The 25,821-nt window shown below is 48.7% G+C and overlaps 2 protein-coding genes across 2 annotated transcripts; both read left to right on the top strand.

Annotated features, from left to right (window-relative positions):
- Nucleotides 1–1,025: 1,025 nt before the first annotated feature.
- BROUX77_000715 (uncharacterized protein) lies at nucleotides 1,026–1,565 on the top strand (the record flags this gene model as incomplete). Its single annotated transcript, XM_073752209.1, has 1 exon — nucleotides 1,026–1,565. The coding sequence occupies one exon, from the start codon at nucleotides 1,026–1,028 to the stop codon at nucleotides 1,563–1,565; it is 540 nt and encodes a 179-aa protein (XP_073608952.1).
- A 19,360-nt stretch (nucleotides 1,566–20,925) lies between these two features.
- Nucleotides 20,926–22,563, top strand: BROUX77_000716 (uncharacterized protein; the record flags this gene model as incomplete). Its single annotated transcript, XM_073752220.1, has 5 exons — nucleotides 20,926–20,930; nucleotides 21,013–21,089; nucleotides 21,206–21,719; nucleotides 21,798–21,863; nucleotides 22,011–22,563. 5 exons carry the CDS (start codon nucleotides 20,926–20,928, stop codon nucleotides 22,561–22,563), a joined length of 1,215 nt encoding a protein of 404 aa, XP_073608953.1.
- Nucleotides 22,564–25,821: the final 3,258 nt, after the last annotated feature.

Below are 25,821 nucleotides of genomic sequence, written 5' to 3' on the forward strand. Positions count from 1 at the left end.
GGGAAGGCAAGCGAAAGAAAGTAGGCGAGAAAATAGAGCACGATGTGCGACCGGATCACGGGATAGTAGCAGATCTCAAGGCATCAAGACACTTAAGAACAGATCTGGTCAATAGCTGGGATCGGATGAGATCAGATTCGAGCGACGAAACAAACACATGGAAAGTCGTCGTCGTGATGATTCTCCAAGATTGCAGATGGTCCTTTGGGCTGTGGTGTTTCTGGTATGGCTATTTTGCAACTCGACTGTGGGGCCACTGGTCTCACAAGGTATCTTTGAGCAACTGAAGGCCTAACGTGACTTTGACTTCATCTGGCTACAAATTCGGGTTGAGGACATCTTTGGCGATGAAAAAGACCTTCTCAGATAGCTAGACATAGATTTTCCTCGTTTATTTTGCTCTACATTGATAGAAATGCTCGACAAGCACTCAAAGCAAGTCATGGCAATACAGTCGCAACAAAGCCAATTACCAGAATTCCCCGTTCCCGACTACTTTCGTGACCAGAGTCTTCCGGCTCGAAATACATTCAAAGCGCCAGTTAAGGATTGATTCAATTATTTATCGTCTGCTTACTGTTGTCTTCCGGCAATACAACGGCATGTTCTGGTCGGAAGGAGTTGGGTGATGCAATCTCCCAGAGGTTAGAGCCAAACGTACCCATATCATCCTGAGCTATATAACTTTTGATATCTCCCCCAAACAGCACATACGACCACAGCCTGTAGAAAGCACGGGATCCCGTCCGCTCTCCCTTAGTTAACCTACAGAGCGCCGGACTAGTACTACGGTGGGTGACCACGTGGGAATCCCCGGTGTTGTATGTCTTTTTACATTTTTATCATTCAAAGCATTTCCTTGAAATTTTTGTTTGTTTGTGTTCCGAGGGGAAGTCTACGAGGTGCCAAGATTGGGTACTCGATATTTTTGGTTTTGGGTCCCGGGCCACTCCGACATCGCGGGCAATGAGCTCGCAGATGGGCAAGCAAAGCTAGGGGCCAGGACAAACACCTGGCTGGACGGCATGTCGCTCTCCTGGGCCCGCCACTATTTCCGCTCCCGTCTCGACTCTGCTTTCCGCGCCTGGTGGGCAGAGGAGGGACGCGCCATCAGACCCCATCTGCACCGCCCAGTTGAACCCCCCAAGAAGGCTTGGTCAAGTCTCCTTGACGAGACCGATCGCAAGCTCGCCCGCGCAGTGCTGACTGCTCTGTCCGGCCATGGCGACTTTGCGGCCTACCATCGCCGCTTCGAACATGTGGACGCCGTGCTCTCCTGCCCCCTTTGCGGATCGGAGACCGCCCCAGAACATGTTTGGGTCTGCCCCCGGAACCCACAGCGGGTGTCCCGCAGCTTCTTCCAGAAGTTGATAGGCACCAAGCGCGGGGCCACCTGGCTGGCCGCCAAGGCAGCTAAAGCACCCACTGTGCTGCTCGCCCACCGCCGTGCGAGGACTGAGGTGCACCCACAGGCCGCCGACCCTCCCGCTCGCTCCCCGTCGAGCCTACCACCGCCCGCCCCTCCACCTCCCAGTGCGGGGGCTCCCCCGGGCCTCTCAGCTTAGCGCGCGCGCTGCCACTCTCGTCTGTTTGCTCGTTCTCCCTTTCTCTCTCTACTTCTTGTCTTTCCTTTGTTACTTTTCTTTTGTCATGTTCTATCTTTCTTTTGGGTTTGGTCTTCTACAGGGTAAAGGCCGAGGCTTGGGGTCTTGTTTGGGGCCTTACAAGCGAAGGACAGCCATTGCGCTGGGCGGTCGGGGGACCCTCCGTCATTATACTTCGTGCTGTGGGGATTTTCTGTATGCATGATTCTGGGTTTTTGGTTCTTTAGCTTCTGTATGTATTTCTTGGTACTAGTTTTAGTCCCCTGTCGTATGTCGAGAATACCTCGCGAGTAGACAGGTAAAATAAAGACAATCAAATCAAATCAGATATTTTTGGTTTAAAATGAGCGTCCCTCGTGAGTAGATGGGTAAATAATGAAGACTTTGGAAGCGGATGATGTTTAGCTTATCCTGTAGTAACTGAAAAGTATCAGTATCAAAGCTCGCTCCCACCTCTGCCTCCATGATCAGAGTTACTACTTGGTCCCCTCTACCTAAATGGGGTAGTAACAGCAGGCTGGTCTGTTTTGTGACTTTAGGCGTAATTCTTTCGGCGGAGCCCGGAAGACTTGTCTCAGTCTCAGGCCGCTTCTAATCGTAGAGAAACTTAAAATCGCAGCATACCACTTCGCCTCATCTTTTTTGCATCAGCCAGAGTGTTTGTCAAACACCCATCAGATGGCCAAAAAAGGTCATGGCAACCTAGCAGCAGCAGAGCTGACTGGCAGGATCCTCCGTCTCAAATTGCCTTGGTAACCGTAGTCTGCCAGCTCGAAAGAAACTGTAGGCGCCCATTCGGATTCTCTCTGTAGTGATGAGCACCTCCTAGAGCAGGATACATCAGAGAGGAATACATGAAGGCTGTGATATTGAAAAGGGGAAAAGGAAATGGGCAAGAGGATGTGGGAGAACGGAACAGAAAGCACACAAACTAGAGCATCAAGTCCAAAGCACATAATGTATAACAAACAAATAGAGGGGGGAAGAAGAAGTGAAAAACAGAAACAGAAAGAACAAGATCACTCTATACAGAACGTTATAGAAGCTGGCCAGTCATCTCTCGCCTTCTTAAACCTCTTGAGGAGTCGCGACATGGCATCAATTACTCACAACATATAAGACTGACTATGTTGCAGGATATAATCACATATGACCATGGCCTGCAGAAAATACAGAACCGTCTCCCCCTCCCCCTTTTTTTTCTGAGCCACGAAGCGCCGAACCATTCGTATGATGTGTGATCGCATGCGAATGCTCGGTGTTCTATATTACTTTTGCTCCACTGTCATGCATTGTTACACAAGCTTTTGACTGGCTGAAACCCCGTCCTGTACCGAGATTCACTCACGAGTATGTAGGCTCATAAAAGGTTTTATCACTATAGTCAGCTCGAAGAAGGTTGAATAGACTTTCCACTTGAGTTTTTTCTCGTGGTGAACACTTACTATTACTCATTCATGACACCAGACATCTGCCAAGTCGTTCCTGTTCAATGAACCCCAGTCCCCATTCTATGTCCACGATCCGCATGGAACTCAACGACATTATGTAGACAAGGAAGCTGAGTCTCTAAAAAGAATATTCCGATTTTCTAATACAGCCCCCTTACACATATTCCAAGCTCGCTGAAATAGTAGCAATGATTATACAGCTTTACATCTGAGGTTCTGAGATAAGAGAGCCCCCATTCAAGCGTCTCCCCCCCTCCGACATTGAGGCTTTGAAAATTCACTTCTTTTATATTTATGATGAATACAGTGTCCGAAAATTGTAATCCCCCTTAGACTCTTCAATACAAAACACAATATTCTCAACTATCAAGGTGGAGGTGTTGTAGCCGAGTTCCAGTCAAACAATACGCCCATTCGGCATTAATCCGCAATTATCATCGGTGAGACTAATGTGTTTCAATCCTAAAACCAGATATTTCAAAACACTTAAAAAAGTATACCTGTACAATTATTCAGACGCTTTCTTTACACCGGTCACAAGCTAGTGAGCCATCATTGTGGCCATGTGACGATCATGCAGATGGTTGTTGACATGTTTTTGGAGGCTCGCACTGCAAAAATTGCAACGGCGGAAATGTTTGTTCTTACGCCCAACAATACAAAACTTATTCATGAGCACTGACTACTAATGACTACATGTATGTATATATGTACATTTCCCTGCTCGCGGCTGCTTCCAATGTCGTCAGAGAGCATATGGGGACGACAAACATGAACCCAAACGAACGTCTTGCACCCCCTTTGTCTGTCCCTTGATGAATATCTGCGTATTTGTCAAGTTTCTTCCATGTACTTCTCTCTTCTTTCAGCCTGATCCTTTAGCCTAAGCCATGTTGTGTACTGGTAATAAATTGATGCAGGCATGAAGGAGACGCAGATGAGCGGCCACACGGTTTTCTCTTTTATTCCTTTCTACATTGTCCAAGTCTGACGATGAGGCGTCATTGTTCCTTGGCCTGTGGCCATGCCAATATCGACGTACTCGAATTTATATTCCAATTCGCACACTTGGCTCACCCTACTTCCTATGTACAGGTAGCCAGTCACCTGATGGGTCATGCTGCTCAACTTTGTTTGTCTTGAAGGCTCATGTATACATACAAGTATAGTTAGTTGTCTCTCCTGAATATCCTGCTTTGCCCTTCTTTCTACAAGCATACCAGAACTATCTCGGCACCACCCAGAAATAAGGCCGTCGTCGTCGTGTATTTGGGCGGTGCAAGTAGCTATGTGTCTCTGACATGCCGCAAGCATTTACTGGCTCGCAAAATGGGCCAATGGGAAGCTTACCTTAGCCTTAAGACATCACAACGATCTCCCTGCACTAGGTAGGATGAACTGCAAGATTGTGTGGTGTGATGATGGTGACGATATTAGTGCATAGTCATCACAAAACTGTTCTCTAAAGAGGAAAACTCTACTCCATACGCATGATGATGTGGAGAGAGATGCACCTGCTACTGCAAATCCTGGACTACTTTCAACCGTCCCCTCTCTCTCCTGCATGTTACTTGTACTATGTATGCACACAGCCAGCCTGTCTGTACTTTGGTCAGCTTTACATGCAGCGAGTCACAAGGTGCCGATTCGGTGGCGATTATGGCACTGTCGTATTTCTAGAACAAGCGCTCTCACTTGACCATTATTCAGCCGAGTAACCCTCCCGCCTCCTCTACAGGCAGCCAGAGCTACACTTCCACTAACTACATACAAGTGGAATATGTACGAGCCTTTGAGAGAATCAGAAGAGGAGAAAGTAAAGATGAGGCAAGGAAACAAGAAACATTAGAAAACAAGAGTAAAAGGACGATAACGACACCCATGAGAAGCTACCAATCTCCAGTGCGTGGACATACTCTCAGACTCATACTCGCAAAAAATGACAGATCAGTTTTGGGAGCTCGTTGTAGTTTAGTTATTGTTGCATTGCAGCAGCTAGTCATACAGAGAAAGCTAGCGCATAAGTACTAGTTATTATGTTATACCTACTACGGGTCTAACGATGAGAACAGTGAGTGAAAAAAAAAAAATGAAAAAAAAAAAAGACCAAAGAACTTGAAATATAAAAGGGGAACAAACATGCAGTACCATCTGGAACACCCGCACAAGTGCTTAACAATTGTAAAAAAAGAAAAGAAAAAAGTAAAAAAAAGAAAAGAAAACCCTCCGGGCGATAGGACGATGGTTGTTTTGGAATATGTGGTGTAAGCAACCCCACAAGAAAAATAAACGGCTAGAAAAGCACACGTCTAGGGGTAGGGAGGGAGAGAAGAAGCTCGTCCGAGTCAACAACGTTCCAGGGGCGGCTGCTCATGGTGTGCATTTGTATGTGAACAGGACAGGGCTACTGAGCAAGAGACAGGTGTTTGAGAGGGACCAGGGCTAGTACAACCAATAACAGGTGTCTTCTGCCAAGGGATTGTAAGAGGCTCCCTACTTGTGCTTGAATACCACGACTACTGTCGAGTGCCGGGAGCGAGAACTCGGGCCAATACACACAGCATATACAAGGGTACAAGCCACCAGTCACAAAACGTCGACGCCAGATAGGAAGCTGCATTGTAATGCAACAGTAAAGCCCATGGAATTGCGGGTTTCCACGGGGCTCTCCAGTCGGCCACCACGGCCTTAACCCCGAGTTCCATGACGACAGTATAGAATGGATCTGCCTATCAACCGCATAGTTAGTTGTTCGTTATAGCAGTTGCTGACCAAGTCCCACATCCAATCTGCAATCTGATGACTGGCAATAACTCGAGCCCAACCAACCTGTCAGTTTTTACATACATAGAGACGGGCTCACTTTCATGTATGCCTGTCTGCACTTGTTTGGAGGCACGAGAAGGGCCTGATCCTATGAACCAGGTTTTCTAGCCCTATGGGGGGTGTGGGCACAGAGATCGAGAATACTACAAGGCACACATCAGGGCGGCTACCGTAGGCGTTGTACTTGTACATGCATACATACAAGCAAGCATGTTTGTGAAAACACAGCTGTAGCTCCAGCCCATGGGATATTCAAGTGAGTGAACAGGCCCTGTTTTGTATGCATGTTTCTGGTAGCCACGGAGGAGTGAACAGAACAAGGCAACATGATCCAAAGAAGTCTCAAGCAATCTCGGAATAAAACATCAACTCGACACTGGCCAAGTGCTGGAGGTACAGTTGTAGCTACCTGTAGTTGCTTGTGCCCGTTTATGAGTTAACGGTATAGAGAAAACATCCAGGCCCCCCCTCCCCTTCACCCCCAGTTGAGTTTAAAAAAGACGCCAGTGCCATGCTCTCGAGTCAACAGAGACTCGGTGCGGAAAAAACCAAGGCGACAGAGACGACAACAATTATGGAGCCTCTTCCCCCCGCAAAGTGGGGGGCAGAGAAGAGAAGAGAAGAGGGGGTGGAGATCGTCGGCGTCTTCGCCGCCGCTGTGGTCGGCGTTATTACAAGTAGCAATCTAATCAAGCAACAGTGCTGTTTTGAGTAGACGGCGAGGCGACAGGGAAGTGAGAGGTGGTCGATTGGCTGGCTGGCTGGCTTAGGGAGTAGGAGACGAGCTGGCTGTGCTTTCGTAGGTGAGGACTATACATGCATAGTTGTGTACAGTATACATACATACAGACATGTTGCATTGGGTCCCCCAACAGGTCGTTAGAGTCTGAACCTCCACCAACTAAGCAAAAGTGAACCTTGGCTGAGCTGGTACATGATATAACTAGTTGTGTACATACACACATACACTTGGACTTGCATCGCTGAATGTCCCGCCCCACTGATGCGATGCGATGCGCCAATGCAACGCTGGCAGAGCCTGACTGTATCCAAGCTGCAAAGATCTCTGCATCCCGGTCCTCAGTCCCCAGGTTGAGCGAGGAGAGAGCGCAGAAAGTCCAAGCCAAGCCAGGTCTTGGCTTTTTTTTTCACGAGCATTGGTTTGGCCTGAGCCCGGCCTGGGCTTAGCCTAGTCTGGACCTGAACTCTGACGGAGACGGAAGACCAGGCAAAGACTAGGAATTCGGCAAGTCTCCCGGCAAGCGTCGCCTGTTCCTCATTCTCGTTTGCTACATACATGTTATGTTGTACGTATGTAACATGGTTCTTCTGATGCTGAGGCGACAAGCAGAATTGAGGAAACCAGAGAAAAGGGAGTGATCTGGTCGCCTTCATCGTCATGCCAAATAGCCGTCATGTCGGCAAGATCTGAACCGAGAAAAAACGCTCAATTTCGTGGTGGGTGTTGGCTGCATTATCGTGTATACCAACTATCGTATGATTGATTGTGACAGGGCGTCATTGTGGGACAGGCAGAGAAGAGCCCACTTTATTCTCGAGCTCGAGTCCAATTCCCAGGCAAGTCGAGTCCCGTCTGGTTGGGCTCAAGTCGCTAAAATTTCTCCAAAGAACAGCCCTGACACTGTTGGCCCGTCTGCGTTCAAGTCACAACTATCGTTCAACTAAACAACGAACTACCCGCCGTACTTTCATGTAGCACATGTACCTTTGCCGCACGCTTTGAGTTTCACGGCACTCTGCGTCTCTGCAATGTCGAACAATTACAGCCCACCGAATCCAACCTGTTCTTTGCAGGCGACTTCTCTCCTTCATGGGCTTGGGGCTACAAGCGTCACGAAACAGGTTGCTCGGAAGGAGCTCTTTTCTATATGATTGCCCCCGGGTCCCTCCTTCCCACACTTCTTGGTCATCCCTACAGTGGCCTTACAGTCCGTCCAAGTACTCAAGAATGACTATAGTTTCACACTTGTATCTTCGTAGGAACGAGGAAAAGTTACCTTGTTTTTATTGTCGGTTGTCGGCTATCGGGTATGCTCCGGCTCCTTTTGTTACCTGGCCGCCCTTGGTCCCTTGGTCCCTTAGTCTTCTTGGCTCTGCCCCCCCCTTCCCCCACCTCTCACTCCTATCTTGCACCTCCGTTCTTCGTTCTTCGTCTCTGTATACCAAGATCGTATTCACCGCCAACTCAATCGTGACCCGGTGACCTGAAATACGCTTCAAACTAGTTGTAAAAACTGACCACAAGGGACTTGAGACCTGGCCTGACCGGCGACTTGACGACACAGCACAATACCAACATCCAGCTCACTCGTTGTAGTTTTCTCCTTTCAATGCTCTCTTTTTCTCTGTTTCTTGTCTGCTTATCGTTCCTCGCTGGGCCAAGGTTCAATTCACATGCCATTTGTTTAGAGAATCAATCATGTGTACCCAAGTATTAGTTACATTTGGTTAACTACCTGAAAAGTATGTATAATTACTTATACCTTGCACATACATCCTATGCACATATACATCAACATACAGCTCCTGCGGCCGCAATGTAGCCCCGGAACCATTTGCCTGCAACTGTAGCATGGCACTGTTTATACTGTCGACATTCTTGATGCAACATTTCCATGTCATATAACATGGGTTATTGAGTCGTTAGATTCAAAACTGAACTCACCATCCCACTAGGCGTGGAATAGAACAGGCGACGGAAAAAGGGAGAAGATGCATAGCAGACGATTTATAGAGCTGACGGGCTGACTCTTTGCATCATACCTAAGTCGCGAACCCCATGTTTTCTTTTCTTAGGTATTTCCTTGCCTCAATCCGCCGCCCAGCCATCGAAATTTGCCCACGAAGATATACGCGATACAGACCATCTCGTCAGCCTTCTGTCTGCCTCTATCTCTGTATCGCTTACCTACCCTGCGTATAGTATAAATTTGTCCGTTCTGTCAGGGTTTTCACGGCCGAATGCGACCCACACTCGAATTCCATCAGCACGTCAATTCCCTCAGTCACAAACACATGAACCCTGGTTCCCTGGCTCAGGCCATAGGCCATGACAAGAAGAGGGGATGTGAAATATAACCGGTGGGTGGGGAGAGGGGGCAGGGGTAGAGGCGTCTCCCAAATAGAATCCGTGCATCAGTGTGTCAGGAGGTGGCGGCACAGAACAAGACAGCGAGGCCAAGTCGATGACGTGTTGGAGAACAAATTCAACATGCAAAAAAGCCAGCGCGGCTACACGGGGCACCACAACCAAGGATGGCACTGCTCCTCCGTCGGAAGTCGGTGCAATGGTAGTCATTCACATATGCCTGTACGGTCATTTCCAAGTTGGCACAGTATCATAATGTGCTGGACATGGCACTTGAAATGCTAAACTTCAATGCGGGAGAAGTAAAAGTAGTAACCATGTGTACCTCTCGAAACTAGTTGGTCACCTACAAAAAAAACATGCCGACAAATACATGCTTGTAGGGGCAATAAAACAATCCATGCACGACTGAAGCTCGATCTGCATGGGACAAAGAGAGTTGTTTTCGTCAGCCCAGAATACTGCGAAAGGAAGAAGCGCCGGAATCAGTCGGTTGAAGGCATCAGTAAGAAAGAAAAGAGGGCAACACCACAGTCTAGCACACAGGGATGACAGGACAGACAGACAAGCCCTGAGGGCAACAAGAGAACCGTAACCCATAATATGTCTCCGGTGTAATAAAAGCATATCTGCAGGTCTGCGCGAAGACCCAAGCCCCCGCATGTGGCCGCACTCTCAAATTCTATTCTCCTTTCTTGTTTTTCTATGACGCTGTTCGTGCTGCAAAATATGTGTATCTTGATATGTCGTCAAGGTCCTATCGTGACAGCTTGGGTGAACAGGAGCAGGATTCCGCTGGGATGGGGTATGTGAGAGCAGGGTTATTTTTTTGGACCCAGGAGCCCGGAAGGAGAAACCCATTTTGTCAGACAAGCCAAAATAAGTTATTTGTGTGTTTTGTTCAGTGGGAAAGGCCATCCAGAAGGAGGGGGGATGAAGCTCCCCCCCCTAGAAGAAGTACTGTTTGCCGTGAAAGAGACAAAAAGGCAAGAGACTCAGAAACAGGATGATTGAGGTTAATTGATCCTCACACTCATCTGCAGAGTCTGAGCCCTGTAAAATAGTTGTCCCACATCGGGTTACCATACGAAGCGAGAAGAAGCAATGTCGGGGGCGGAGGCGTGTTCCCCGCTCTTGCTGCCACTGCTACCATTGGCGATGATGCATATCATAACCCTTCATTGGTGGGGCATAATTCTAGAATTTAAAGACAATGAGGAAAGGCTGGGCGGTCGATGTGGGCGGAACATCATAGAAGACAGAGGGAAGAGCAGGGGCCCATCTCATCTTGATTGAGGCGAGGCCATGTATCCTATGCCTGTGTAGTGACGTCTTGTTGGGACTGGCTGGAATTACTTTTTTGCTTTCTTCTCAAAACCCTGAACCTAAAATGTATGAGCATGCAATGCATCTCAATCCTCATCCTATGTTTTCCCTTCCCTTCTCTTTCTTTCTTCTCTAAGAGAAATAAGAACAAGCTCTTGTTCCGGCTACCGAAAAGACCCTTTCCAAACTTGCTTATTCCGTGCAGCCGTGCGTGCGAGCTTGACCCGTAACAGGGCGGGCGCCACCGTCGCAGCCACAGTGCTGGCAAGGGTCTACGCGTCCTCTCTTGGACTGCAGTACCAAGCCCTGCGATGTATACCTACAGCAATTTGCTTCGTTAAATCGCAACTAGTAGTACTTACATATGCACAAGACGTCGCTTTTCCGCCCAAGGACTCACTAGCTGTGCCCATTTTGATTCGTATTCACCGACACAGACCGCAAGTCACCTCAGAGGGCACTTCCTCGTATAACTGCGCATCCGGGTCATTGGCCCGGTTGTGTTGTTGGCCTAATATATACAAGCACTACATGTATTCGGAGCCAAAGATCCCTGGGATTTGTACCGGAGGGCTTGTCTTTCGACTTGCAGAGTCCGGCTCTGGCTTAGCAGTGGTGGGTGGGTGGCCTGTTGATGGCTTGAGGTGGTCAGGCGATTAAGGGGTGAGGCCATGGTTTCAATCAACGGACTTGCCATGATGCCAAAAAGAGGGATACCAAGTCCACTTCCACGAACGGCCCCCTAAGCCCAACACCGGTTTATTCTTCTTCCCAGCCTTCTCATAAAATAAGTTCCCAATTTTCTGGGACTCGGGCCGTTATGGTAGTGCTAGACGCTAAGAGAGGCCGGTGGTTTCTCTCTGTAACAACAAGGCGCAAATAGAGAAGAAATTACTGCAGATTTATATGGAGATTTATGCCTTCTGTCACAAGAAGGAGATGACGAAAGAGAAACACTTTGAAGCAGCATGTGTATGTATGTATGTATGTATGTATATGCAGCGGTGGTTTTGGAGGTAACGAATATGGACCGGAGGCTAGATCGTAGTCAAAACAAGAAGGTAATTGCTTCTTTTTGCGCCGGCTCAATTTAGCCCGAGTCGAGTCCGAGTCCACGTCAGCCCGAGTCACATGACGCAACAAAAAAGGTGCGGTCTGTATCCGCTTCTCTGCTCCGGATCTCTCTCCCTCTTTATTTTTCCTCTGTCCAGCAAGATTCGCCAGCCTCATCGTCCATGTTGATGCCTTTGGGACACTCTCTATAACAAGGCTTACCCTTCCAAACTTGTTTTTTTTTCTCCGGCCTCGTTGGCCATAAAATTACACACCGCTCATCTTGAGAAGGTTATACCTCGTTGTGTTTGAGGAGGGGAAGGCGGGGTTGTCAGTGTGTTTTTGGACTGCAAATTTTCAACACATTGTGTCGCTGCTTCGTGACATTATAGTGTGGGGTGTCTAGCTAGCAAAGCCACATAACCATATGCAATGAGAACGCATGTATGTACATACATACATACAAGTAAGGACATGGTTGGATTCATGCTCATCAAGTTTCATCGGGATATCCTTGCTCATTTTCTCCCTTTTCCCTCGCTGTTTGTCTGCCTCATTTTTCCAGACGTGACCTTCGGCAGTCGCTATAGACTCACTACCTGTGTGGTGTACATACATATACGTGTGGGCTGTTGGTAATAGTATCAGTAGAGACGCGCGCGCAACGCTTCGTTTTGCCTAGACAGACTGAGGCAGTGCCAGAGAAACCCTGGGCAAAAAGGGCTTCACATGGCTAATCCGGCTGCTCTTCAATGCATGCGACCATGTTTCCTTGCTCGCTAAAGAGCCTCGCCAAAAAAGAACACGCCGTTTTAAGCAAAAAGTCGAGACTCGCCAAGCCGGCTTGTTGTGCTGTGCTGTGCTGTGCTGTGTTGCTTGTTGGCTGGCATCCACATGTGCAGTTAGTTATTCGCTGATTTCCTGCAAGCATCAACGTCTTTACACGTAGCACACGTCTTAGCTTCTTTCTGAAAGGATGCCTCGGTCGTCTGTGTCCTGACAAGCCCGGACTGGCCCCAAGTTCCATCTGTCCTTATTCCCTCAATCCATCCCGGTGGGAAGAAAAACTCTTTTCCTCTGACGAGTCTAAAAAAGAACATGGCAAGGCTATTGCTTCTTCATCCTTCCATGAGTACCACATACTTGCCATGTACAGCAATTCGGCATGGGACTTACTTACTCCAGTCGCAGCTTCAGAACCATCATCGTTGTTGCAGGCAGTTGTTATATGCTCAAGCTTGCATGGGGAGCGGGACATTGTTGCAAGTCCAGCTCAACCCTTCATTTGTCAATAGTAATATCCAGAGGGAAATGAAGACTAAACTGACCAGGAGTCAGACAAGGGAGGTTAGTTTTGGCCCGGGAAGTCTTAAAAAAAAAAGGACCCCAGGTGACCTGTTTCTACTGTTGGTCTCTGTGCGGCTTTAGGCTAGAACTGATGCTTTCAATCACTCTGTGTGCTAGCTTCAAGAATTCCTGCCTTAACCATCTAGCTACTTAGAGACATCGTGACTCCGCTGCATATTTTACCTGCATGTGCTTCTACTTTATGGATTAATATTCTCGCCCACCAAGCCTGGAATAAGACTTGCAACCAAACTTGGGCTCAGACAATACGCACTGAGCTGGTCAGCAGGTGGCACTATTGCTTTACAAATAATCAGGCATGGTAGTACATATCTATATCTACTATTGAAGCTTTATAGTAGACGAACTTGGGCTGCTCTACTTGCGTTGTGACTCTGCTGCCACACATCTATGACATCTATCACTACGTCTTAGCTGACACTCTTCCGTGACATGGCTGACCATATCTCTATCTGGATCTCCAGTTAACTCTGTATCCTGCCTGATCTGCCTGTGATGTGTGGCTCGAGTCCCGTTCGACCAAACGTTCATTGCGTGCATGTGATCTCTTGCTCATGTCGAGTACACTCCAGCCACATGCTTTCCCCTCCTTCGTCCTGTACAAACGTCCTTCCCTCTCCGAAATCAAAAGTTAAAATCCGTAGGATCCAAGCCAAAAAAGGACATGGTCAGGTTCATCCAGATCCGAACAGGAAGAGACGCCCCAGAAAGCGGACATTCGGGAACACCCAACGGCCAAGCAGTCAAAAAGCTTTAGGGAGACTGACTTGATGCCAGTGCATGGACACAAAGATTGAGAGGAGAGGAGGAAGGTTAATACTCATCATGCAGACAATATTGATAGTGGAAAAAAGAGTATAGGAATTTATGGAAACACTCAGACCAGATTCCTTAAATGCCCCAGAGAAGGGCCGTTTCTTTTCCCTCCCGCCTATAAAGTTCCAGATCGTTTCTCCGCCATATTAAATTACCATGTTGCAAGTCAATTAGTTTTGAGAGAGCGTAGAAACCGTGACATGCAGAGTTGAATGTAGTCAACTGACCGAAGGCGTCGATAATCAACAAACCAGGCCACCATGTGGTCTTTTTTTTCTTGCTCGCCACTCTCATTCAAGTATACATACAATGATTCTATTGTTTCGTTGTTGCCCAACTACAGTCAGGCCTCATCACACGTGGCGTGCTACCGTTGGCTTCTATTCCCTCGCCCCCCACGCTCAAAGACTACTTACTCATCATGCCGTGAGGGTCTTTAGCGAGCACAAATTCAAGAACGTAATCAAATGTAGACATGGTTAGTTGGCGGTTCTGTTGTATTTCCGTTTGGGCCCTATCGAGTTGTAGAAAGCTACAAGTCACCGACGTTCCAAGAGACGACTGTCAGTGTGATTGGGCTTCCCTTTTTAGGAGCAACCAAGATCTCGAAAGAGCAAGATTTCTCACTCTGTTGTCTTTTTTCCTCCCGTCCATTCCATTCTCCTCCTTCTACTCAAGGTGTGGGTGTAGGTGGGTGGCTAGTGCCCTGCCAAGTTGAACTCCTTTTCCGCAGGCTGAAGGCTATTATGGGATTTAACTCCCTGTTGATATCATGGAACAAACCAGGCTAGATGGCAGGGGGAAGACAAGGCCCCAGGCGCCATTTCTGTGTGCTCTGACCTCGAGCATGGCTGTTGTTAGCCTTGACCCGTGCTTTTTGTGCGGCTTCTCACCTGGTCTAGGTGTGGGTGGTGCTGTAGGACGTCACAAGTTATGGATCACGGAGCTTTGAGGTGGACTCGGCCGGGCACAGAGCAGAGGATGCTTGGAACTGCCCTACCACAGTCTGGGCCTTGAAGCGAAGCAAGCCCAGAGTTGTGTGCAATTATGCTTGTACAAGTAGCATCTACTGGAGTGATCGGTAAATTGAGCACGGTCATGACTTCCAAGATAGGCAGAGCAAGTCGACAGCTATTCATGCTGTGGCTTGTTGTTCATGATTCCTGAATCTCGCGCCGCACCGAGCAAGAAGGACAGCTCTGGTAGGGTTATATGGACATACCTGGGTATAACGAACCACTCGTAGTTACGAGGAGCACAAATATGTCCGCCATTAGAGAACGAGGAGAATGTGCAATTTCAACGGCGGTGCAATGTGACATCCTCCCTCGAGGACGACCATTCCTTCCTAAAACGGTGATTTTTGATCGCTACCATGCCTCGAGGTGGGGGGAGATGGGGCAGTTGCCGTTTTCTCGCTGTCTTTGCCCCGTGCCTTGTAGATTCCTGTGATTCCTTCCTTTTCTGTCAACCGATGTGATGTTCCTGCGTTATTGCTTCTGGCCGGACTACCACCTGTCCATGTGTATTTGATGAGGAAAGGTATCTTTATCAAGATTTTACTAGAGATGAGATGTGACAGGAGTCCGCGCCGTATGGACAAATGGCCCCGCCACAGCAGACAACTCGCCTGCACCTTCCGACTGTCACCGTCATGCTCTTGGGAATGCAAGGCGTGTATTCACAGACACTTCTTCCCTTAGAACTTGTCGCCATTCCTTCCATCACCAACCATGGTGGTTAGCCAACCTTGCCGCCTCTGGGGTTCCATCCTGAAAACCCCATGCAGAAACTCAACAAGGAAAAGCAACGGCGTGCAAAAGAGTCATGGCAAGAAGCAGAAGGAGTAAGCCATTCCTCGAAACCAAGAATAGACATGATGCGTCTAGCTGGAGAAACAACCACCACCAACAATGGCAGCACGGAATGGATCTAGAGGTTGCACTTCCTCCCTGCTGGACAGCTTGAGAGCACACATCAAGGGAGAGAAAACAAAATCTGCCATGTTACTGTTGGTACATGACCCTTTGTTGTTGGATTTCTTCAAGAACACGTTGTGGTATAGTCAAGCCCAGGCGTGCAGGAGGCACCAAGATTTCCAACTGGCAAAAGCCACAGTCCTTTATTATATGGCAAAAAAGACAGATATCAGGCATGGTGGCAATTGGTGTCTCTGTCCCACAAGGCCATCATCCACTGCAGCCTGCAACAGTAACCCAAAATGTCTCGGCGTGCCCATTACACAAGAGAAAAGAATAAGCCACACTGTTGACTACTTTTTTGCAGAAGCCCTCTCCGATCGGAAGTTGAGGAGGGGGAAAAAAAAACTAGATGGGCCGAGTTCGGTCGATACTATAGGCATAGGTTGGTTGCCTCGCATCTCACGCACTACACCACCGCATCGCCCGCTCCGACGACAAGTCAGCACCAAAAATCAGCAACTAATCACGTATGTTTGGAATTTTCTGCTTGCAAGTATGACTGTGCGGTTTGCTCATTCAAAGCCATAGCTAGCCAAGGGGAAAGGGCTGATGCCACAGATACATCACACGCGACTTGATAGCGAGAGTTCATATCATACCAATTAACTAATTTGTACCAACTAAGAGCAAAAGCCGGCTTTGATGGTTCATTTTGGCACTTGACTTGGTTCAAGGGATTAAAGAATTCTTTGGACAAGGTCCAGGTCGGTAGTTGTCAAAATCTCCCAATGCGGAGAAGAAGGAGGGTTCATTTGCTTGAAATGAGCATCGACCTGCGCTTCTGCTTCAGCTGAAAGGTCACAGTCGAGAAACCAAGAGAACAAGCAAAGGGGATATAAGGACGAACTGAGAGTGCAAGGTCCCCTGTCAAAAAAAGAAAAGGCGTAAGCAGAATGGAAACAAGTCTATCATATTAAGGCCTAAGAACGATATTCTCTCTCGGCTTTCCTGCTGTTTCGAGAAGGAAAGCCCAATCCCTGGAAGCAGCCAGTGCTGATCAAGATTTCTTTTTCGTTGCTTGCAACTGGCTTGCTTTTGCCAGTGGCGGTTGATCTGACATGCTTTATCTTGGCGACTTCGGCAGGCACACAGTATGTAGGTACATGAAATTCCAGTGGTTCAGGTCGTGGGGAACTATAGGGAAACGCAAGTACTAACCCGTAGTTATATGGTCCTCAACTATATAGTCACAGCTAGTTATTACCACAGGGCCAAATCCCATGTTAGTCAGAAAACAACCCTGGCCCCACTTAAAACGACACTGCTCAGGTTGGCATTCAAAGCTGGGCTGGAGCTTCTGTCGAGTGTGGTGACAGATGAGAAAATGCAGAGGAAGAGGGACAAGAGACGAGAAAGGAGTCAAATGAGAGAATAGAAGAAGTAGAAAAGAACAACTTACAGTGTCCTTTCTCGAGAGCCGGCGAGACCAGAAACTTGGGATCTACCATAGAGCAGCCCCTCCGGGCTAGATGGGAAGTGCGTCACTAGTTTATCAACATTATTCGTACTGACACGGTGATCCTCTCTGACTAATCTCGGGTATAGACTTCATTCTTAAAGACGGGTTGCCTCTCTCTGTTTTTTTTTTTTTTACATTCATGAGCTAGATGACCGAGGTCCGCTACCATCTTGGTTTGAAAGGGTTAGTTGCGTCGGCAGAACACCGGCTAAAAGGTAATCGGAGCCGGAAATCCCATCACCGGATACTAGGGTTACCGGCTAGTCTAAGACGTCGGTGTATCGGTGTTGAAGACTAAAAATTACGCAAGTCGTATTTTTTTATTTTTTATTCATTACTCGCATGGAACCTGAGCAAGTCGTATTTGCTAGCATTCGCACGATAGATAGAAAGAGCTAGAAGAGGTACGGATTTACGGACAAAGACGATGTATCTTTGCCCGGCAAGTTATCGCTAGACACACGCTAAAGCTGGGAATCAGTTAAAAAGTGAATTTCTTTTCCCGGACTTTCGTGTCGACCTGGATAGTGGCACGATAGCCCACTATGGGAAACATGAATACTAAGTCTACAGCGAGCCAGGCCCAACACGACTGGTCAATGGCTCTTTTGGCACCTTTAGCAGCCCTAGGGTAAAGCCTTTTTGGCTACTCAAGGTTTGATGCCATCCCAGATGTGCTGTGTTTCGCCACCCTGTCCCTCTAAAGATAGGCCGGATCATGTTTGAACAGGACGGCTCAGGCACCGTCACCAGGGTCGGAGGCGCCTAGAAGGGAGCCAGGGAAGGACCCTTAGCCTTGAGATTTTACCAGATTGGGGGTGGTGATGGATTGGAGGGCAACGGCATTCACCACCCTACTGGACACAGAGACATTGGCCTGACGGGGAAAGAGAAACAAAGAAAATGAAGGCGAAGCGAAGACGAAGGCAGAGACGTGCGAGAGGACGAGGGAGAGGGCTTCCATGATGCCAAGTTGGGTTTGAGCCTAGCCTAGCCTGGCCTTTCATACTCTGCCAGACGTGAAACCGGAATGCATGTGCAAATGACGAGATAAAGCTATTTTCGTGACCAGGCAAGGGAAACGACAGCAAAGTTTCCATTTTGATTGGATCTACGCCTTGGATTTGGCTGTATCTTAGTCCGGGCCTCGAGTCTCCGACTACCTGTATAATGAAGCATGTAGCAATGGGACGCTGGATACCTGGTTTATGGTCAATGATACAAAGTATGTGTGCAGTCCTGTTCTCTAATTCGATGACAAGCTCCTTTAGACCAAGGACGGGGACGACTGGTGCCGATTGTCCTTCCTCTTGGCTCTTCCCTTTTTCTTCTTCTACTACTCATGACGTGCCTGTCTTTTATGGTGGCCCTCTCCCTTGAATGTCATGACTAGTCCCGAAACTCTGGGTTTGTCTCTTGATATTCACACAGACAAGACTCAACCTTCTCGGCGCTTTCTTTAGTTGGCTTTGATCCTTCGAACTGAAGATTCCAGGCAAGCTGACCTAGTATTTGACTAGAAAGTCGCGGGAAATGCCTAGTATTGGTAAACAGACTGTCCATCGCCCATACCGAGCGCTCTTTCTGGGATTAGGGTGACGAACCGGTGATGGTTTACCAGCTGCCTGGGAACAAATGGTCAGTTTTTACATGGAAGCCAAGAGGCACATAGCATGTATATACAAACACATCATATCACACTACCTTCACTCAAGTCTGAGAAAACCGTCAACCTGGTACGGGCCATCTGTCCTGTCGTAGATTTGACTTGGTGCGGTACTTATCTTCAGCCGCCCTTGCTCTCTCTATCTGGACTCCCCGTTTGACTGGACTCATCATCCGGCTGTTGTGCCTCAGCTTCAGCAGACGAGAGTCCTTTACTGAATCTCATCGTTACCCCATCTTTCCTGCCATTCCTTCTGATCCCCCTCTTGTCCATTGGAAACATAACAGCCGACATACACTAACTAGCTAGACGCAACACGCAAGTATTGTGCAGGTGCTGACTACAGGCGCTGTCTCTTCTTCCTCTTGGATTGGCCATCCATAGTGTATTGGGTTGTGAACGAACCCCCCGTCCTCGTTTCTGTCCAGCCCCAAACAGCCCCCTTCCCCTCTGGTTTGCATGTATACACATGTTCATAGCGGTGCACAAAGGAAAGGCTGGTCAGCTTTGATCCTTTGCATGTGCGCCTACAAGGCTGTTTGTTTCGGTGAGGACTTGGGTGCGTGCTTGGATGTTTTATTTTCCCAACTTCTTGATATTGAACGATGAGTCCATGCTGGCGTTGCTATTATCCGATGTCTCTAATGTAGCAAATTCAAAGACAGAGGCGGAAGGGGCCAGTGAAGGCCAGAAAGAGGACAGATGATTGTTTCCAGAACAAACTATTTGGTATGGGACAATTTGTAGGCTTGATGCGGACAGATCTACATAGTTGCTTGGATATATTCAAGCAAATTGAGGCACGCCTTTGCAAGAAGTAGAAGAAAAAGTGGCACATAGTTTGTTGGAGCATAAAAGAGCCAAAATACAGTTTTTGAGAATAATATGTGTGTTTGTACATGTGTGTGTATTACTTGAATACCATCATGTAAAGAAATGCAATCTTTTCTACATACACACATGATTCTCTTTATCTGGGAACGAAGGCAGATAGATGGCCCTCTTTGGGTTGGTCAGATTTTTTTTTGAAGACAGAGAAGTATACTAAACAAACTACACTTGGTCTAAACTAGTCACTCGACGGCGAAGTGGTTAGAAGTGCTACGACAAATTCACTAAAAACCCTTCAGTGAAAATAATCAACACCCCCCCCTTGCATGCTTTTGCCAGAATCAACGCCCACCCCCTCCCAAATGCGATTCGAGAGGTAGGGGTAGGGACAGGGTATATTCTCTGTTCACACATCAGCAGAGAAAAAAGAACGAGAGAAAAAGACGAGAGATCCAGCCAGCATGAAGACTTTACTTAAAGTTATACATATAATCCACTCGATTCCTCTTTTCCTTCCTTCTTCGGTCTGCCTTCATCACGACTATCAACCTCGTTTTTATTCCATATTATTTCTCACAGAGACCTGTCTGAGTGCTCTTGAACCTGTCCGCTGTTTTCTCCTTGGGCACATCAAGTATAGAGTTGCGGTTCTTCTGCCATTATTCTTTATCCTTTTTTTTCCGCCTCTGGTTCACTGACTCGATAGCTGGCTGGCTGGCTGCTTTGACTTGACTTCTTTTTTGCAGTCACTCATCGCATCTACCTCGTTCTATACCGACTGGGGCCTCTTCCTTCAGTCTTTTGCTGTCCGCTGCTCCGAGAAACGATAGCAATCACCAAAGCCACAAGCGGCTGCCGGACAAAGACGACAATTGCTTCTGCTGTGCTGTATTTTGCACCAGAAAATATCGCACCTGCCTCGATCGACGCTTTGGATTCGACTTCGACCCAAAATCTGATATAGGAACTACCATATCCGGCACCTTCCATCTCCAGTTACTCCAGTCCCGCAATAGACGACGTCCCTCCAGCTTCCTCTCGCCCAATCCTCCTTTATTTGGGCTTTATTTTCCAGCATAGCACCTATCAGAAAAGCCTCGACGACGTCCGTCTTGGCCATTGTGCTCCCGCTTTTTCACCGTAGCTGACTGAACCTTTCGACAATCCGCTGTTGTCAACGTTCAGCTCGGCATATCCATTAGGCTCTTATTCTTCTTTGTTTATTCCAACTCTCCTCCGGCCCTTTTTTTTTTTTTTTTTTTGTTTCTTTACGCCTTAGCTGGCCGACAATCCGCACTACTTCGACAACCTCTAGAGGAGCAGTTGCAGACCTTTTTTGCCTTGTGTCTGTCCCCCCACCCTCAACCCACCCCGCCGGAAACCCCAAAAAATAAAATTACCATCGTGACCAACAACCACCAACTTGACTCCAGTATGAGGTGAGCCGCGGCGCTCTTCCCATCTGTTTTGCATGTAATACACAGTGCATTTATACTAACCACATTTCTTTCCTTTTTGCAGCTTAGCAACTCTTCATTACGACTCCAGCTTCGCCACCATGAGCAACCGCCAATCAGGATACACGCCTTGGCCTCAGGGTAAGCTTGATTTCTCTTCATCTCTATATTTCCTCGCTTTCCCTGCCACCCGTACCCAGCAAACACCAATCGCACAAAAGGCTTGTTACTGACCGGGCCCCAACCTCCATCTCCAGTGCCTCCTTCAAATGATGCATCTCACAGCCACATGATGAACCACCATATGCCCCAGGGCCACGGCAGCCACCAAGCGCAACAACAGCAGCCGCAGCCGCCGCAGCAGCAACAACAACAACCCTCCGGCCCTACTCACACCACTTCGGACTCGAGCATCACACCGCCTCCCACGGCGTCGAGATCCGTCACGTCTAGCCCGCCCAGAGCCGGCATGACGCCTGATCAGCGTGACATTAAGCGACAGCAGAATCAGGTTCGTCGTGATAGCAAGACTACGTCCCGGATACGGCGCGCCAACAGCAACCCCTACGGCAACGACATTCCCGGAGGCCCGCCTAGCGCTGGTCTTAGCTCCGTTTACTCTGGTAGCCCGGCTGGCGCTCCTCCCACCGGCCCCATGCCCATGATGGGTGAGAACTCGGGCGCCCCAATGCAGAGTCCTAGCTATTTGCATCCGTACAGCCCGCCTCTGCCCGAGGGACAATCGCATTACCAGTACCAGTCGCCCCACATGTAAGCCTATGCCATGTTTCTTTCCCCTGTGAGCCTTTTGTGATGTGTATTGAGAACGTCGCCTAACAAATCCTACAGGCAATCCACCTATGGTATGCCCATGGACTATTCTGGTTTTCAGCAGCACCCCCAGTCTTCTTATGCGTGAGTTCCCACCCATTCTTCTATTTAATTACTTGTTTTTTTTTCATTTTTCCTTTTTGGCAAACATGAAAGATACAGGGCTTGTCCCTTTGTCTCACCACAACATGTTCCTTCATCTGTGTCCCACAAAGCTAACACCTCCTACAGGCGTGGCCGCCATCCTCCCCCGCCCAATCTGCCCATGGACCCCAATGCCGGCATGATGTACGGGGCCGTGCCGTCCATGATGTCGCCCAACATGCCGCAGCCATCGCCCCACGGCCACGGCCACCCCCACAGCGGCCACGTCCACCCCCACGCGGCGCACCCGCATGCTGTGGCGCCGCCGCCGCACATGGGTGGAGCTGAAGCCAACACCAACAACCATGTTCGTGTAGTGCAGACACGACCCAAGCCGCAATGTTGGGAGCATGGCTGCAACGGTCGCCAGTTCTCGACCTTTAGCAACCTGCTTAGACACCAACGTGAGAAGAGCGGCCAGGCTGCCAAGGCCACTTGCCCCAACTGTGGCGCCGAGTTCACGCGCACCACTGCGAGAAACGGCCATCTGCTGCATGACAAGTGCAAGAAGCGCAGCCCCAACCCCCCCGTGCCAAACGGCAGCACGGCGGCGAGTACAAACCAGTCGGCCTCGCAGTCTCCTCAGTCACAGGCTCAGCAGCCTTCGGCCCAGTCACAGGCTCAGCAGCCCCAGCAGTAGTAGTGGTAATAATGGCCAAGTTGAAGACTACAAGAACATTCTGTTTTCTTCCATATACGCAGAACATTCTTTGTGATGCTCATGTAGTCTAAGCTACGCGACTCTCTCGCTTATCCCTCCACCTCCATCTTCTGTTCCATCCTTTTGGATTTTTCATCCTTGATTTGGTATACACATTGATTGTGATTGCAATATCATTTCAAGTTTTGTATTTTTTTTTCTCTATTTTCCTCTCAAAAAACCATTTCCTATGTCTCATCACCCTTCCCCCATCTGCTTCCTTTTCCTTACCTGGGCGTCTGTATATACATGGGAGGATACTTGGCATGTGGCTGCGTTTTATGCTTTCATTGTTACCCTGTTTTGTTCGTTTTGCTACTGGTTTGATCCCGTTCCCTTCTTTTGGTTGTCTTTATAGTGGTGATGGTGGCTTCGCTTTTCTTTATGTTTTTTTTTTTTGGAACAAGAAAAAATATTTATATACATGAACGAATACATGATGAACTCGGACTTGTCCGGTGACATATTCCTGCACGACAGATGCTATCGGCAAGGGGAGCGCGACAGGCGACGGCTAGGGAGTCTTTGGTTTTGGGAGACAACCTCATCGAGCTGGTGTTGAGTAGGGCGCTGTGAATCGAGCCTTCTTTGCTTTTTTATGCACAAACAAAGATTCTACGTCCTACCGCCAAACCTGGCCCCAGGAGTTTAAGCTTCTGTCCTGCTGCACAGACAGAGGCCAAAAGTCAGCCAGAGCCAGCCAAGAAGGAGTGAAGAGCCAATAGCACAGACTGTAGTACTGAAGCTAGCCCTATGTGCTCCCGTGCTGCTTCTGTTGCGTGGCCTCCCTTACTTGATTGTGTGTCTTTGGGGGAGAGGGGGGGTTATTTTTTCCTCTTTTTTGTTCTCCTTTGCCGTATCAAACTTGCTCGTAGGCCTGGGCGGGGCTGGCATCGCTTGGGACGATGCGCCTCTGGATGGTCGCGATGCTGGCAGCCGTTCCTTGGTGGCGATGGTGGTCGTGCGTCAATGACGGGTTCTTCTCTCTCTGCTTGCGAGCTGGTCAATTGCCTCTGTGCGGCTCGAAGCTGGAGCAGTGCTACTATGTGCATGTTCTTTGTTCGACCGTCGGTACGGGTGTGTATCTGTGTGTGTCTTTGTCTGTACTGGGACATGCGTGTAGTTATACACACTTCAGTCTTGTATGTGCCGCTGGTTGGACGACTGGAGAGTCAGTCAGAGACAAGCATCTTTCTTTTCTTCTTCTCTCTTCTCTTCTTTTCACTGAAGGACGCAAGAAACAACAAGAACGTGCCACCCCTCCCCTGCCTCATCCTTCGTTTCTCTTGTTCTGGTCACCTCCACTCTCTGATATTTCCTGGGGCGTGCGTGACTTGGTCGGTTTTCCCTTTTATTATTATTCTTCTTTTATTTTCTCTTTTATTGTTTCTTCTCCTCACAAGGGCCCACTCCGGCCTGAAGCTGGTATAGCGACGTGGTGTCGTCATTTGGTCTTCTCATGTTGGTTTAGGCGCCATGAATGTCATATGTGTTTGTATAAATGACACAGTATGGAGAAAGCGGTGAACATCAGAAGATATGTAACGGCAGCAATTATAGCAGCACCGATTCCACAAAGTCAGAGTCAACTTTCGTGTCTCTGGCCTAGTGCGATAGGATAGTCCCATGGCCATTCTTGGTTTGAGCGTGACCTGCAGCTCGGACTAATCTTCTTCTTGCCTCGATATGAGGGCTCATATGACTGGACTGCATGTAAAAGACAAAAGAAGGAGAAGATTGACATGCCAGTAACATGTGTTGTTCTCTCCTTATCCTGTTCACGCCCATATGAGCCCTGCAAGGCCATAGCATCTCGCAGGAAGCGGGACGATTTCAGAGAACGAGGACCAAAGCGAGCATAGGGAAAGAGGAGCGACCAGTTGGAGGAATTTCAAAGACGCTGCTTGCAGAGTGCCACGGCACAAGACTGGGCTTTTCATCTCGATATGCCAAACTGGTCGGCGCTGGTGTAGGACTAGCTGGTTTGGGTGGTGGGTGACAGACAGGCCGGTTGGCCATCTAAGTGCTCCTTGAGGATCCATGCCACCACCTCGGGCTTAGCTGCAGTTCCAGACATCAACCAAAGGACAGGATAAAGTCCCCAAAGATCATACCAGGATTCTCTAGCAGCCATGCTAACCACGGAGGATTCGTGCGAGATATTATTATTTGGCCATGTGTGGTGGGTGGACTATCATACTTCAATTGTGACCCTTCTTTGCCGCTAACTATGCTGTGTAAATGAAGCCCTTATCAAGGCTTCTGGTCAACTAGACACTTGTGCACCTATGTATGTACCTGGGTTAATACACGACTTGTGCTTGAGCCAAGGGCCCTGACCCTTGTCTCTGCGAAGGATTACTCCTTCAACGCCAGCTTCTAGTATAAAGCTAATTGAGGGTGAGGGAGACTTGGATATGGATGCTAATATGCCAACCAACATTGCGAAGCTGCTCACGAGAACCAGCCAAGTTTCTAGCTACGCCCCCCTCAGGAAAAAAAATTAGACCCAACTGCTCCCCTCTTTTCGATCTATCTTTTCAAGTTCTCACAGAGTCGACACTCCAAGTTGGTAGTTGATGCTTGACTAGTGAAGACGAGGGCTAACTGCATTACTGAAAGCAGCAATTCGTGCATGCCTTGGCTAGATGGCAGCCGGCCCTGTGCAACTAGGGCAGCAAGATGCGAGGGTCTGGGATTTACAACATGCCGGGTAGCTTTGATTCATGCCCAGTAGATGAGGCCGGAGAGAGACCGCGAGTAGGTGGCGACTACGCTGCTGAGCCGCCGGCGTGGACGTGGTCCCTGCTACCTGCCACTTGAGGCTCTACGCCTGAGTCTTCACATCCCACACTCCAGTGTCTGTAATGGGGCGGGTTGCCTCTCCCTCTGGAATATGGGAGTATCCCTATCGTGTTGCGGCACAGAGCCAGCACACGGCTTTCAGTGAAATGGCGCCATGGCCTGCTCCTGTGGCGCGCCGGCTCGTAGATTCCAGGCCTTTGTTTTGTGAGCTGGCCATCTACATGCTAAGCCTACGTTGTCCATGTAGCCGGACCATGTAATGATGTTGTTCCTGGAGCTTATACACCCGCTAATCTGCCACGTCCTTGTCTGCACTTGTGTTTCTTCAACCCCGTTGTCACCGCGACTGCCGCTCAGTTCTGGAGTCACCTTGCGAGAGAACACGTTGCGGAT

Source organism: Berkeleyomyces rouxiae (assembly GCF_048999995.1).
Source record: "Berkeleyomyces rouxiae strain 22BRR77 chromosome Unknown BrBRR77_ptg000001l, whole genome shotgun sequence".
Lineage (NCBI taxonomy): Eukaryota > Fungi > Ascomycota > Sordariomycetes > Microascales > Ceratocystidaceae > Berkeleyomyces > Berkeleyomyces rouxiae.